Below are 17,030 nucleotides of genomic sequence, written 5' to 3' on the forward strand. Positions count from 1 at the left end.
AGAAGAGAGAAGAAGAGACAGAAGAGAGACAGAGAAGAGACAGAAGAGAGACAGAAGAGAGACAGAAGAGAGACAGAAGAGAGACAGAAGAGAGAGGGAAGAAGAAGAAGAGAGAAGAAGAGAGAAGAAGAGAGACAGAAGAGAGACAGAGGAGAGACAGAAGAGAGACAGAAGAGAGACGGAAGAAGAAGAAGAGAGAAGAAGAGAGAAGAAGAGAGAAGAAGAGAGAAGAGGAGAGACAGAGGAGAGACAGAGGAGAGACAGAAGAGAGACAGAAGAGAGACGGAAGAGAGACGGAAGAAGAAGAAGAGAGAAGAAGAGAGACAGAAGAGAGACAGAGGAGAGACAGAGGAGAGACAGAGGAGAGACAGAGGAGAGACAGAAGAGAGACAGAAGAGAGAGGGAAGAAGAAGAAGAGAGAAGAAGAGAGAAGAAGAGAGACAGAAGAGAGACAGAAGAGCGAAGAAGAGAGAGAAGAGAGTACAGTTACTACATTACATACTAGGACATTTAAATGAAATACACTTCACAGGTTTTTGTTTGTCAGGAAGACAGAGAAGCGCATTGCCAGATGTGTAATTAAAGCAATAAGATTTAACCAGTAAGAGACGTGTCATAAAGACAGTGATGATTATATGAAACAGGATGCATTAGGTTAATAAGACAAGAGGTCCATAATGGTAGAACTCAACTAGTGGGACGACTAAATAGATGATACATGAGAGGCTCGTTGTTTTGATGAGGCGTGTTTCATTTAATCAGTTGGTTTGTTTTATAGACAAATGAAAAACCATGCCAGTTATTGGTCGGCTTGTTCAGTTGTAATTGTGGTGGTACATCATTTGATTGGTTTCTCTAAGAGACTGAATGGTGTTGAATATCCAGTGTACACAGAGAAATAGGTCTCAAAACATCCTGTTGTTTTCTGAATTGTCATTCTGTCACATATGAATCGTTAGAGTATGTTTGGGACATATTCTCTGTTTGAACACCTGGTCCAACGTGAAGATCAAACATCAGAAGACGTCTGACAGTTAATCTGCTTTATCCACCAGAAGCATTTTCCTTTAAACTTCATTCAGCCCTCACCTCTCTCCACTTCCGCTGACAGTCAGGACGCTCCACTAGGTGTAGTTCATCAGCCCTCACCTCTCTCCACTTCCGCTGACAGTCAGGACGCTCCACTAGGTGGAGTTCATCAGACCTCACCTCTCTCCACTTCAGCTGACAGTCACGACGCTCCACTAGGTGTAGTTCATCAGACCTCACCTCTCTCCACTTCAGCTGACAGTCAGGACGCTCCACTAGGTGGAGTTCATCAGACCTCACCTCTCTCCACTTCAGCTGACAGTCACGACGCTCCACTAGGTGTAGTTCATCAGACCTCACCTCTCTCCACTTCAGCTGACAGTCAGGACGCTCCACTAGGTGGAGTTCATCAGACCTCACCTCTCTCCACTTCCGCTGACAGTCACGACGCTCCACTAGGTGTAGTTCATCAGACCTCACCTCTCTCCACTTCAGCTGACAGTCAGGACGCTCCACTAGGTGGAGTTCATCAGACCTCACCTCTCTCCACTTCCGCTGACAGTCAGGACGCTCCACTAGGTGGAGTTCATCAGACCTCACCTCTCTCCACTTCCGCTGACAGTCAGGACGCTCCACTAGGTGGAGTTCATCAGCCCGAGGGAAGGAGGGATGGAAGAGGAGAGAATAAGAAAGAGGATGATGGAAAGAAAAAATTGAAAAATGGAAAACAATGACCTTGGTTGAGGAGATCTGCAAATGAGAGGATGAGGGGAGAGGAAAGTGGGGAGAGGAGAGAGAGGAGGGAGAAGAGGGGGAGAGGGGGGATGGGAGAGGAGGATAGGATGGAGGGAGAAGAGGGTGGCGGGAGAGGAGGGAGAGGAGGATAGGATGGAGGGAGAAGAGGGTGGCGGGAGAGGAAGGAGAGGAGGAGAGGATGGAGAGGAGGTAGGGATGGAGGGAGAAGAGGGTGGCGGGAGAGGAAGGAGAGGAGGAGAGGAGGGAGAGGAGGTAGGGATGGATAAAACAGTAACTCAAAGAGGATCAGTCACATCAAAGGAGGGGAGGAGAGGGAGGGTGGAGAGAGGAGAGGAGATCTATACTGCATCCCGATGACGCTGCAGTACAGAGCACAGGGGGGGGGACAGGGGGGGGGTCACAGGAGAAGAAGTAGAGTTGGACGCCCTGCGTTTGATGAGCGCTGAGCAACACCTGACACTGACAGACTGCTAATTACATCTAGTACTGATATAGAGGGAGGCTTTTAGGAACGGGAGAGGAAATGAAAAGAGAGAGGGAGGAGGGAGAGGGGGAGAGGGAGGGAGGGAGGGAGGGAGGGAGAAGGAGAGAGGAGGGAGGGAGAGAGAGAGAGGGAGGGAGAGAAAGAGAAGGAGAGAGAGGGAGGGAGAGAGAGAGAGAACGGGACATGCTTTTTATCCTTCAATGTGACACTAGCCTGTTTGCCAAGATTGGGGGGGGGGGGGGGGGGGGGGGAGATGCTTTGGTCAGCTAAGTGGAGTAAAATGTGATGGTGTGTGTGTGTGTGTGTGTGTGTGTGTGTGTGTGTGTGTGTGTGTATCCGTGCCTGTGAGGTAAATCTAATTCAACCCCATCAGACTCAGGTGAAGCTGAGACAGCCTGTAGATAGAGAGAACTCTACTGCCCATAAGCCCTTTCATTGTTCTTCAAAATAGTTTTTAGGACATAATGTAATGTAACTCAGAGTATTGTAGGGCAGAGCCGCCACAGCCTGGCTGGTCAACTAGTCTTCAAGCTCCATCACTAGAAAACAGCCCATTAACACGTGTACTTGTTTCCAGAACCAGGTCGTTCTGGTTGGCATCAGCTGTTCGTGTTTTATTGGGCTCATTAACATTCACCTACTGAACTGTGTCTCTCCTCTCTACACAAACAGAAAACAGGAAAGGACTTTTTCCCCTCCCAAACTTCTAAAGTTGACATTTAGCAATTAGCTGCTTGGAATTAAGTGGAATGCACCTTCATGTAAAAAGCCATATTCATTTGGTCTTCATCGTGAGTCGTAGAAAAAGGCATCATAGCAATAAAAAAAAGGCCATCCTCTCTCAAACAGTGAGTTGCATGGAGAAGAAATAACACTCACAGAGATGTTATTGTGCTGCCAGCGTCCCACTGCTTAACATGTGATGTGTTTACTCAATCTGATCTGTAGAGGAGGTAACACAACACTACTCAATCTGATCTGTAGAGTAGGTAACACAACACTACTCAATCTGATCTGTAGAGTAGGTTACACAACACTACTCAATCTGATCTTTAGAGGAGGTTACACAACACTACTCAATCTGATCTGTAGAGTAGGTTACACAACACTACTCAATCTGATCTGTAGAGGAGGTAACACAACACTACTCAATCTAATCTGTAGAGGAGGTTACACAACACTACTCAATCTGATCTGTAGAGGAGGTTACACAACACTACTCAATCTGATCTGTAGAGGAGGTTACACAACACTACTCAATCTGATCTGTAGAGGAGGTTACACAACACTACTCAATCTGATCTGTAGAGGAGGTTACACTACTCAATCTGATCTGTAGAGGAGGTTACACAACACTACTCAATCTGATCTGTAGAGACACTGAAACTAATTAAAGCAACAGAGCAGCTGTGTCCTCTGGACCAACTGGCAGCGATAGCAGGCGTCTGTCTGTGAGAGTGAGGAGCAAGACAAAGAGGGAGAAAGTGTGTGATTTAAACTTGGCCATGACATAGTTATCAATGTCAGTAATGCAGGAGAACAGACATCTGTGTTTAGAACACAGTATTACAGTACACTCAGGGGACAGTGTGTGTTTCCATCTGTGTTTAGAACACAGTAGTACAGTACACTCAGGGGACAGTGTGTGTTTCCATCTGTGTTTAGAACACAGTAGTACAGTACACTCAGGGGACAGTGTGTGTTTCCATCTGTGTTTAGAACACAGTATTACAGTACACTCAGGGGACAGTGTGTGTTTCCATCTGTGTTTAGAACACAGTAGTACAGTACACTCAGGGGACAGTGTGTGTTCCCATCTGTGTTTAGAACACAGTAGTACAGTACACTCAGGGGACAGTGTGTGTTTCCATCTGTGTGTAGAACACAGTAGTACAGTACACTCAGGGGACAGTGTGTGTTTCCATCTGTGTTTAGAACACAGTATTACAGTACACTCAGGGGACAGTGTGTGTTTCCATCTGTGTTTAGAACACAGTATTACAGTACACTCAGGGGACAGTGTGTGTTTCCATCTGTGTTTAGAACACAGTATTACAGTACACTCAGGGGACAGTGTGTGTTTCCATCTGTGTTTAGAACACAGTATTACAGTACACTCAGGGGACAGTGTGTGTTTCCATCTGTGTTTAGAACACAGTATTACAGTACACTCAGGGGACAGTGTGTGTTTCCATCTGTGTTTAGAACACAGTAGTACAGTACACTCAGGGGACAGTGTGTGTTTCCATCTGTGTTTAGAACACAGTAGTACAGTACACTCAGGGGACAGTGTGTGTTTCCATCTGTGTTTAGAACACAGTATTACAGTACACTCAGGGGACAGTGTGTGTTTCCATCTGTGTTTAGAACACAGTATTACAGTACACTCAGGAGACAGTGTGTGTTTCCATCTGTGTGTCTTAACAACAGCGGTGCCACACTGAAAAGGGGATTCAGAGGTGGGTGTGGTTTCTTGTGTTTGTCAGTTGTAGTTTAGTTGTGGACACAGCCAATCACAATCTTCCTCTAATTTGCATGTTCTGAATAATAAACATCACTCTCTTTTCTTTGTCTGTCCCCTGAAGAGCCAAACACAACTACATGCATTCTGATGACTTCTCTGCTGTTTTCTTTGTCTGTCCGCAGATGACTGTGGTTTCCTGAGCACCCAGACAGTCAGAGAACCAATCAGAGAGCCATTTCGAGAGCCAGTCAGAGACGGCTATGAGAGGCTGTCGTTCTCGGGGCAGAAGCTTCCTCCAGGGTTCCCCGGACCCTTTATCTTCCCCGAGGGGCTGTCGTCAATAGAGACACTGCTCACTAACATCCAGGTGGGGATCTACTCACTGTTCTCTCCTGAACAATCCCAGAAGGTATAATGGTGACCATGTTTTGCTGAACCATGTTTTGATAGTGGATGTGCGAAGGCTGCATCTCTCTATCTGCTCACAGTTATCACACATCTGGATGAGTAACTCCACCTCATCTCTCTATCTGCTCACAGTTATCACACATCTGGATGAGTAACTCCACCTCATCTCTCTATCTGCTCACAGTTATCACACATCTGGATGAGTAACTCCACCTCATCTCTCTATCTGCTCACAGTTATCACACATCTGGATGAGTAACTCCACCTCATCTCTCTATCTGTGTCTCTGGGCTCCACCTCATCTCTCTATCTGCTCACAGTTATCACAAATCTGGATGAGTAACTCCACCTCATCTCTCTATCTGCTCACAGTTATCACACATCTGGATGAGTAACTCCACCTCATCTCTCTCTCTGCTCACAGTTATCACACATCTGGATGAGTAACTCCACCTCATCTCTCTATCTGCTCACAGTTATCACACATCTGGATGAGTAACTCCACCTCATCTCTCTATCTGCTCACAGTTATCACACATCTGGATGAGTAACTCCACCTCATCTCTCTATCTGCTCACAGTTATCACACATCTGGATGAGTAACTCCACCTCATCTCTCTCTCTGCTCACAGTTATCACACATCTGGATGAGTAACTCCACCTCATCTCTCTCTCTGCTCACAGTTATCACACATCTGGATGAGTAACTCCACCTCATCTCTCTATCTGTGTCTCTGGGCTCCACCTCATCTCTCTATCTGCTCACAGTTATCACACATCTGGATGAGTAACTCCACCTCATCTCTCTATCTGCTCACAGTTATCACACATCTGGATGAGTAACTCCACCTCATCTCTCTATCTGCTCACAGTTATCACACATCTGGATGAGTAACTCCACCTCATCTCTCTATCTGCTCACAGTTATCACACATCTGGATGAGTAACTCCACCTCATCTCTCTCTCTGCTCACAGTTATCACACATCTGGATGAGTAACTCCACCTCATCTCTCTATCTGTGTCTCTGGGCTCCACCTCATCTCTCTATCTGCTCACAGTTATCACACATCTGGATGAGTAACTCCACCTCATCTCTCTATCTGCTCACAGTTATCACACATCTGGATGAGTAACTCCACCTCATCTCTCTATCTGCTCACAGTTATCACACATCTGGATGAGTAACTCCACCTCATCTCTCTATCTGCTCACAGTTATCACACATCTGGATGAGTAACTCCACCTCATCTCTCTCTCTGCTCACAGTTATCACACATCTGGATGAGTAACTCCACCTCATCTCTCTATCTGCTCACAGTTATCACACATCTGGATGAGTAACTCCACCTCATCTCTCTATCTGCTCACAGTTATCACACATCTGGATGAGTAACTCCACCTCATCTTCTCTATCTGCTCACAGTTATCACACATCTGGATGAGTAACTCCACCTCATCTCTCTATCTGCTCACAGTTATCACACATCTGGATGAGTAACTCCACCTCATCTCTCTCTCTGCTCACAGTTATCACACATCTGGATGAGTAACTCCACCTCATCTCTCTATCTGCTCACAGTTATCACACATCTGGATGAGTAACTCCACCTCATCTCTCTATCTGCTCACAGTTATCACACATCTGGATGAGTAACTCCACCTCATCTCTCTCTCTGTGTCTCTGGGCTCCACCTCATCTCTCTCTCTGCTCACAGTTATCACACATCTGGATGAGTAACTCCACCTCATCTCTCTATCTGCTCACAGTTATCACACATCTGGATGAGTAACTCCACCTCATCTCTCTCTCTGCTCACAGTTATCACACATCTGGATGAGTAACTCCACCTCATCTCTCTCTCTGCTCACAGTTATCACACATCTGGATGAGTAACTCCACCTCATCTCTCTATCTGCTCACAGTTATCACACATCTGGATGAGTAACTCCACCTCATCTCTCTATCTGCTCACAGTTATCACACATCTGGATGAGTAACTCCACCTCATCTCTCTATCTGCTCACAGTTATCACACATCTGGATGAGTAACTCCACCTCATCTCTCTATCTGCTCACAGTTATCACACATCTGGATGAGTAACTCCACCTCATCTCTCTATCTGCTCACAGTTATCACACATCTGGATGAGTAACTCCACCTCATCTCTCTATCTGCTCATAGTTATCACACATCTGGATGAGTAACTCCACCTCATCTCTCTCTCTGCTCACAGTTATCACACATCTGGATGAGTAACTCCACCTCATCTCTCTATCTGCTCACAGTTATCACACATCTGGATGAGTAACTCCACCTCATCTCTCTATCTGCTCATAGTTATCACACATCTGGATGAGTAACTCCACCTCATCTCTCTATCTGCTCACAGTTATCACACATCTGGATGAGTAACTCCACCTCATCTCTCTATCTGCTCACAGTTATCACACATCTGGATGAGTAACTCCACCTCATCTCTCTATCTGCTCACAGTTATCACACATCTGGATGAGTAACTCCACCTCATCTCTCTATCTGCTCACAGTTATCACACATCTGGATGAGTAACTCCACCTCATCTCTCTATCTGCTCACAGTTATCACACATCTGGATGAGTAACTCCACCTCATCTCTCTATCTGCTCACAGTTATCACACATCTGGATGAGTAACTCCACCTCATCTCTCTATCTGCTCACAGTTATCACACATCTGGATGAGTAACTCCACCTCATCTCTCTATCTGCTCACAGTTATCACACATCTGGATGAGTAACTCCACCTCATCTCTCTATCTGCTCACAGTTATCACACATCTGGATGAGTAACTCCACCTCATCTCTCTATCTGCTCACAGTTATCACACATCTGGATGAGTAACTCCACCTCATCTCTCTATCTGCTCACAGTTATCACACATCTGGATGAGTAACTCCACCTCATCTCTCTATCTGCTCACAGTTATCACACATCTGGATGAGTAACTCCACCTCATCTCTCTATCTGCTCACAGTTATCACACATCTGGATGAGTAACTCCACCTCATCTCTCTATCTGCTCACAGTTATCACACATCTGGATGAGTAACTCCACCTCATCTCTCTATCTGCTCACAGTTATCACACATCTGGATGAGTAACTCCACCTCATCTCTCTATCTGCTCACAGTTATCACACATCTGGATGAGTAACTCCACCTCATCTCTCTATCTGCTCACAGTTATCACACATCTGGATGAGTAACTCCACCTCATCTCTCTATCTGCTCACAGTTATCACACATCTGGATGAGTAACTCCACCTCATCTCTCTATCTGCTCACAGTTATCACACATCTGGATGAGTAACTCCACCTCATCTCTCTATCTGCTCACAGTTATCACACATCTGGATGAGTAACTCCACCTCATCTCTCTATCTGCTCACAGTTATCACACATCTGGATGAGTAACTCCACCTCATCTCTCTATCTGCTCACAGTTATCACACATCTGGATGAGTAACTCCACCTCATCTCTCTATCTGCTCACAGTTATCACACATCTGGATGAGTAACTCCACCTCATCTCTCTATCTGCTCACAGTTATCACACATCTGGATGAGTAACTCCACCTCATCTCTCTATCTGCTCACAGTTATCACACATCTGGATGAGTAACTCCACCTCATCTCTCTATCTGCTCACAGTTATCACACATCTGGATGAGTAACTCCACCTCATCTCTCTATCTGCTCACAGTTATCACACATCTGGATGAGTAACTCCACCTCATCTCTCTATCTGCTCACAGTTATCACACATCTGGATGAGTAACTCCACCTCATCTCTCTATCTGCTCACAGTTATCACACATCTGGATGAGTAACTCCACCTCATCTCTCTATCTGCTCACAGTTATCACACATCTGGATGAGTAACTCCACCTCATCTCTCTATCTGCTCACAGTTATCACACATCTGGATGAGTAACTCCACCTCATCTCTCTATCTGCTCACAGTTATCACACATCTGGATGAGTAACTCCACCTCATCTCTCTATCTGCTCACAGTTATCACACATCTGGATGAGTAACTCCACCTCATCTCTCTATCTGCTCACAGTTATCACACATCTGGATGAGTAACTCCACCTCATCTCTCTATCTGCTCACAGTTATCACACATCTGGATGAGTAACTCCACCTCATCTCTCTATCTGCTCACAGTTATCACACATCTGGATGAGTAACTCCACCTCATCTCTCTATCTGCTCACAGTTATCACACATCTGGATGAGTAACTCCACCTCATCTCTCTATCTGCTCACAGTTATCACACATCTGGATGAGTAACTCCACCTCATCTCTCTATCTGCTCACAGTTATCACACATCTGGATGAGTAACTCCACCTCATCTCTCTATCTGCTCACAGTTATCACACATCTGGATGAGTAACTCCACCTCATCTCTCTATCTGCTCACAGTTATCACACATCTGGATGAGTAACTCCACCTCATCTCTCTATCTGCTCACAGTTATCACACATCTGGATGAGTAACTCCACCTCATCTCTCTATCTGCTCACAGTTATCACACATCTGGATGAGTAACTCCACCTCATCTCTCTATCTGCTCACAGTTATCACACATCTGGATGAGTAACTCCACCTCATCTCTCTATCTGCTCACAGTTATCACACATCTGGATGAGTAACTCCACCTCATCTCTCTATCTGCTCACAGTTATCACACATCTGGATGAGTAACTCCACCTCATCTCTCTATCTGCTCACAGTTATCACACATCTGGATGAGTAACTCCACCTCATCTCTCTATCTGCTCACAGTTATCACACATCTGGATGAGTAACTCCACCTCATCTCTCTATCTGCTCACAGTTATCACACATCTGGATGAGTAACTCCACCTCATCTCTCTATCTGCTCACAGTTATCACACATCTGGATGAGTAACTCCACCTCATCTCTCTATCTGCTCACAGTTATCACACATCTGGATGAGTAACTCCACCTCATCTCTCTATCTGCTCACAGTTATCACACATCTGGATGAGTAACTCCACCTCATCTCTCTATCTGCTCACAGTTATCACACATCTGGATGAGTAACTCCACCTCATCTCTCTATCTGCTCACAGTTATCACACATCTGGATGAGTAACTCCACCTCATCTCTCTATCTGCTCACAGTTATCACACATCTGGATGAGTAACTCCACCTCATCTCTCTATCTGCTCACAGTTATCACACATCTGGATGAGTAACTCCACCTCATCTCTCTATCTGCTCACAGTTATCACACATCTGGATGAGTAACTCCATCTCATCTCTCTATCTGCTCACAGTTATCACACATCTGGATGAGTAACTCCACCTCATCTCTCTATCTGCTCACAGTTATCACACATCTGGATGAGTAACTCCACCTCATCTCTCTATCTGCTCACAGTTATCACACATCTGGATGAGTAACTCCACCTCATCTCTCTATCTGCTCACAGTTATCACACATCTGGATGAGTAACTCCACCTCATCTCTCTATCTGCTCACAGTTATCACACATCTGGATGAGTAACTCCACCTCATCTCTCTATCTGCTCACAGTTATCACACATCTGGATGAGTAACTCCACCTCATCTCTCTATCTGCTCACAGTTATCACACATCTGGATGAGTAACTCCACCTCATCTCTCTATCTGCTCACAGTTATCACACATCTGGATGAGTAACTCCACCTCATCTCTCTATCTGCTCACAGTTATCACACATCTGGATGAGTAACTCCACCTCATCTCTCTATCTGCTCACAGTTATCACACATCTGGATGAGTAACTCCACCTCATCTCTCTATCTGCTCACAGTTATCACACATCTGGATGAGTAACTCCACCTCATCTCTCTATCTGCTCACAGTTATCACACATCTGGATGAGTAACTCCACCTCATCTCTCTATCTGCTCACAGTTATCACACATCTGGATGAGTAACTCCACCTCATCTCTCTATCTGCTCACAGTTATCACACATCTGGATGAGTAACTCCACCTCATCTCTCTATCTGCTCACAGTTATCACACATCTGGATGAGTAACTCCACCTCATCTCTCTATCTGCTCACAGTTATCACACATCTGGATGAGTAACTCCACCTCATCTCTCTATCTGCTCACAGTTATCACACATCTGGATGAGTAACTCCACCTCATCTCTCTATCTGCTCACAGTTATCACACATCTGGATGAGTAACTCCACCTCATCTCTCTATCTGCTCACAGTTATCACACATCTGGATGAGTAACTCCACCTCATCTCTCTATCTGCTCACAGTTATCACACATCTGGATGAGTAACTCCACCTCATCTCTCTATCTGCTCACAGTTATCACACATCTGGATGAGTAACTCCACCTCATCTCTCTATCTGCTCACAGTTATCACACATCTGGATGAGTAACTCCACCTCATCTCTCTATCTGCTCACAGTTATCACACATCTGGATGAGTAACTCCACCTCATCTCTCTATCTGCTCACAGTTATCACACATCTGGATGAGTAACTCCACCTCATCTCTCTATCTGCTCACAGTTATCACACATCTGGATGAGTAACTCCACCTCATCTCTCTATCTGCTCACAGTTATCACACATCTGGATGAGTAACTCCACCTCATCTCTCTATCTGCTCACAGTTATCACACATCTGGATGAGTAACTCCATCTCATCTCTCTATCTGCTCACAGTTATCACACATCTGGATGAGTAACTCCACCTCATCTCTCTATCTGCTCACAGTTATCACACATCTGGATGAGTAACTCCACCTCATCTCTCTATCTGCTCACAGTTATCACACATCTGGATGAGTAACTCCATCTCATCTCTCTATCTGCTCACAGTTATCACACATCTGGATGAGTAACTCCACCTCATCTCTCTATCTGCTCACAGTTATCACACATCTGGATGAGTAACTCCACCTCATCTCTCTATCTGCTCACAGTTATCACACATCTGGATGAGTAACTCCACCTCATCTCTCTATCTGCTCACAGTTATCACACATCTGGATGAGTAACTCCACCTCATCTCTCTATCTGCTCACAGTTATCACACATCTGGATGAGTAACTCCATCTCATCTCTCTATCTGCTCACAGTTATCACACATCTGGATGAGTAACTCCACCTCATCTCTCTATCTGCTCACAGTTATCACACATCTGGATGAGTAACTCCACCTCATCTCTCTATCTGCTCACAGTTATCACACATCTGGATGAGTAACTCCATCTCATCTCTCTATCTGCTCACAGTTATCACACATCTGGATGAGTAACTCCACCTCATCTCTCTATCTGCTCACAGTTATCACACATCTGGATGAGTAACTCCACCTCATCTCTCTCTCTGCTCACAGTTATCACACATCTGGATGAGTAACTCCACCTCATCTCTCTATCTGCTCACAGTTATCACACATCTGGATGAGTAACTCCACCTCATCTCTCTCTCTGCTCACAGTTATCACACATCTGGATGAGTAACTCCACCTCATCTCTCTCTCTGCTCACAGTTATCACACATCTGGATGAGTAACTCCACCTCATCTCTCTATCTGCTCACAGTTATCACACATCTGGATGAGTAACTCCACCTCATCTCTCTATCTGCTCACAGTTATCACACATCTGGATGAGTAACTCCACCTCATCTCTCTCTCTGCTCACAGTTATCACACATCTGGATGAGTAACTCCACCTCATCTCTCTCTCTGCTCACAGTTATCACACATCTGGATGAGTAACTCCACCTCATCTCTCTCTCTGCTCACAGTTATCACACATCTGGATGAGTAACTCCACCTCATCTCTCTATCTGCTCACAGTTATCACACATCTGGATGAGTAACTCCACCTCATCTCTCTATCTGCTCACAGTTATCACACATCTGGATGAGTAACTCCACCTCATCTCTCTATCTGCTCACAGTTATCACACATCTGGATGAGTAACTCCACCTCATCTCTCTATCTGCTCACAGTTATCACACATCTGGATGAGTAACTCCACCTCATCTCTCTATCTGTGTCTCTGGGCTCCACCTCATCTCTCTCTCTGCTCACAGTTATCACACATCTGGATGAGTAACTCCACCTCATCTCTCTATCTGCTCACAGTTATCACACATCTGGATGAGTAACTCCACCTCATCTCTCTATCTGTGTCTCTGGGCTCCATCTCATCTCTCTCTCTGCTCACAGTTATCACACATCTGGATGAGTAACTCCACCTCATCTCTCTATCTGTGTCTCTGGGCTCCACCTCATCTCTCTATCTGTGTCTCTGGACTCCATCTCATCTCTCTATCTGTGTCTCTGGGCTCCACCTCATCTCTCTATCTGTGTCTCTGGGCTCCACCTCATCTCTCTATCTGTGTCTCTGGGCTCCACCTCATCTCTCTATCTGTGTCTCTGGGCTCCACCTCATCTCTCTATCTGTGTCTCTGGGCTCCACCTCATCTCTCTATCTGTGTCTCTGGGCTCCACCTCATCTCTCTATCTGTGTCTCTGGGCTCCATCTCATCTCTCTCTCTGCTCACAGTTATCACACATCTGGATGAGTAACTCCACCTCATCTCTCTATCTGTGTCTCTGGGCTCCACCTCATCTCTCTATCTGTGTCTCTGGGCTCCACCTCATCTCTCTATCTGTGTCTCTGGACTCCATCTCATCTCTCTATCTGTGTCTCTGGGCTCCATCTCATCTCTCTATCTGTGTCTCTGGACTCCACCTCATCTCTCTATCTGTGTCTCTGGGCTCCATCTCATCTCTCTATCTGTGTCTCTGGGCTCCACCTCATCTCTCTATCTGTGTCTCTGGACTCCACCTCATCTCTCTATCTGTGTCTCTGGGCTCCACCTCATCTCATCTCTCTATCTGTGTCTCTGGACTCCATCTCATCTCTCTATCTGTGTCTCTGGACTCCACCTCATCTCTCTATCTGTGTCTCTGGGCTCCACCTCATCTCTCTATCTGTGTCTCTGGACTCCATCTCATCTCTCTATCTGTGTCTCTGGGCTCCACCTCATCTCTCTGTCTGTGTCTCTGGGCTCCATCTCATCTCTCTATCTGTGTCTCTGGACTCCATCTCATCTCTCTATCTGTGTCTCTGGGCTCCACCTCATCTCTCTATCTGTGTCTCTGGACTCCATCTCATCTCTCTATCTGTGTCTCTGGGCTCCACCTCATCTCTCTATCTGTGTCTCTGGGCTCCATCTCATCTCTCTATCTGTGTCTCTGGGCTCCACCTCATCTCTCTATCTGTGTCTCTGGGCTCCACCTCATCTCTCTATCTGTGTCTCTGGGCTCCATCTCATCTCTCTATCTGTGTCTCTGGGCTCCATCTCATCTCTCTATCTGTGTCTCTGGGCTCCATCTCATCTCTCTATCTGTGTCTCTGGACTCCATCTCATCTCTCTATCTGTGTCTCTGGGCTCCACCTCATCTCTCTATCTGTGTCTCTGGGCTCCACCTCATCTCTCTATCTGTGTCTCTGGGCTCCATCTCATCTCTCTATCTGTGTCTCTGGGCTCCACCTCATCTCATCTCTCTATCTGTGTCTCTGGGCTCCATCTCATCTCTCTATCTGTGTCTCTGGGCTCCACCTCATCTCATCTCTCTATCTGTGTCTCTGGGCTCCATCTCATCTCTCTATCTGTGTCTCTGGACTCCATCTCATCTCTCTATCTGTGTCTCTGGGCTCCACCTCATCTCTCTATCTGTGTCTCTGGGCTCCACCTCATCTCTCTATCTGTGTCTCTGGGCTCCATCTCATCTCTCTATCTGTGTCTCTGGGCTCCACCTCATCTCTCTATCTGTGTCTCTGGGCTCCACCTCATCTCTCTATCTGTGTCTCTGGGCTCCACCTCATCTCTCTATCTGTGTCTCTGGGCTCCACCTCATCTCTCTATCTGTGTCTCTGGGCTCCACCTCATCTCATCTCTCTATCTGTGTCTCTGGGCTCTACCTCTTCTCATCTCTCTATCTGTGTCTCTGGGCTCCATCTCATCTCTCTATCTGTGTCTCTGGACTCCAACTCATCTCGCTATCTGTGTCTCTGGGCTCCACCTCATCTCTCTATCTGTGTCTCTGGACTCCACCTCATCTCTCTATCTGTGTCTCTGGGCTCCACCTCATCTCTCTATCTGTGTCTCTGGACTCCATCTCATCTCTCTATCTGTGTCTCTGGGCTCCACCTCATCTCTCTGTCTGTGTCTCTGGGCTCCATCTCATCTCTCTATCTGTGTCTCTGGACTCCATCTCATCTCTCTATCTGTGTCTCTGGGCTCCATCTCATCTCTCTATCTGTGTCTCTGGGCTCCACCTCATCTCTCTATCTGTGTCTCTGGACTCCACCTCATCTCTCTATCTGTGTCTCTGGGCTCCACCTCATCTCATCTCTCTATCTGTGTCTCTGGACTCCATCTCATCTCTCTATCTGTGTCTCTGGACTCCACCTCATCTCTCTATCTGTGTCTCTGGGCTCCACCTCATCTCTCTATCTGTGTCTCTGGACTCCATCTCATCTCTCTATCTGTGTCTCTGGGCTCCACCTCATCTCTCTGTCTGTGTCTCTGGGCTCCATCTCATCTCTCTATCTGTGTCTCTGGACTCCATCTCATCTCTCTATCTGTGTCTCTGGGCTCCACCTCATCTCTCTATCTGTGTCTCTGGACTCCATCTCATCTCTCTATCTGTGTCTCTGGGCTCCACCTCATCTCTCTATCTGTGTCTCTGGGCTCCATCTCATCTCTCTATCTGTGTCTCTGGGCTCCACCTCATCTCTCTATCTGTGTCTCTGGGCTCCACCTCATCTCTCTATCTGTGTCTCTGGGCTCCATCTCATCTCTCTATCTGTGTCTCTGGGCTCCATCTCATCTCTCTATCTGTGTCTCTGGGCTCCATCTCATCTCTCTATCTGTGTCTCTGGACTCCATCTCATCTCTCTATCTGTGTCTCTGGGCTCCACCTCATCTCTCTATCTGTGTCTCTGGGCTCCACCTCATCTCTCTATCTGTGTCTCTGGGCTCCATCTCATCTCTCTATCTGTGTCTCTGGGCTCCACCTCATCTCATCTCTCTATCTGTGTCTCTGGGCTCCATCTCATCTCTCTATCTGTGTCTCTGGGCTCCACCTCATCTCATCTCTCTATCTGTGTCTCTGGGCTCCATCTCATCTCTCTATCTGTGTCTCTGGACTCCATCTCATCTCTCTATCTGTGTCTCTGGGCTCCACCTCATCTCTCTATCTGTGTCTCTGGGCTCCACCTCATCTCTCTATCTGTGTCTCTGGGCTCCATCTCATCTCTCTATCTGTGTCTCTGGGCTCCACCTCATCTCTCTATCTGTGTCTCTGGGCTCCACCTCATCTCTCTATCTGTGTCTCTGGGCTCCACCTCATCTCTCTATCTGTGTCTCTGGGCTCCACCTCATCTCTCTATCTGTGTCTCTGGGCTCCACCTCATCTCATCTCTCTATCTGTGTCTCTGGGCTCTACCTCTTCTCATCTCTCTATCTGTGTCTCTGGGCTCCATCTCATCTCTCTATCTGTGTCTCTGGACTCCAACTCATCTCGCTATCTGTGTCTCTGGGCTCCACCTCATCTCTCTATCTGTGTCTCTGGACTCCACCTCATCTCTCTATCTGTGTCTCTGGGCTCCACCTCATCTCTCTATCTGTGTCTCTGGACTCCATCTCATCTCTCTATCTGTGTCTCTGGGCTCCACCTCATCTCTCTGTCTGTGTCTCTGGGCTCCATCTCATCTCTCTATCTGTGTCTCTGGACTCCATCTCATCTCTCTATCTGTGTCT

General features: G+C 46.5%; 1 protein-coding gene across 1 annotated transcript in view; it reads left to right on the top strand.

The window, feature by feature from the left end:
• LOC129847657 (dachshund homolog 1-like) overlaps positions 1 to 17,030 on the top strand; it is a gene marked incomplete at its 5' end in the record, with an annotated part of 54,507 nt that overhangs the window by 26,367 nt on the left and 11,110 nt on the right. Inside the window, one exon of the mRNA XM_055915400.1 lies at positions 4,916 to 5,100. Coding sequence (XP_055771375.1) covers positions 4,916 to 5,100 — 185 coding nt within the window. The remainder of the gene's footprint in view (positions 1 to 4,915; positions 5,101 to 17,030) is intronic.

Source organism: Salvelinus fontinalis, unplaced genomic scaffold, assembly GCF_029448725.1.
Source record: "Salvelinus fontinalis isolate EN_2023a unplaced genomic scaffold, ASM2944872v1 scaffold_0915, whole genome shotgun sequence".
In the NCBI taxonomy this organism is placed as follows: Eukaryota; Metazoa; Chordata; class Actinopteri; order Salmoniformes; family Salmonidae; genus Salvelinus; species Salvelinus fontinalis.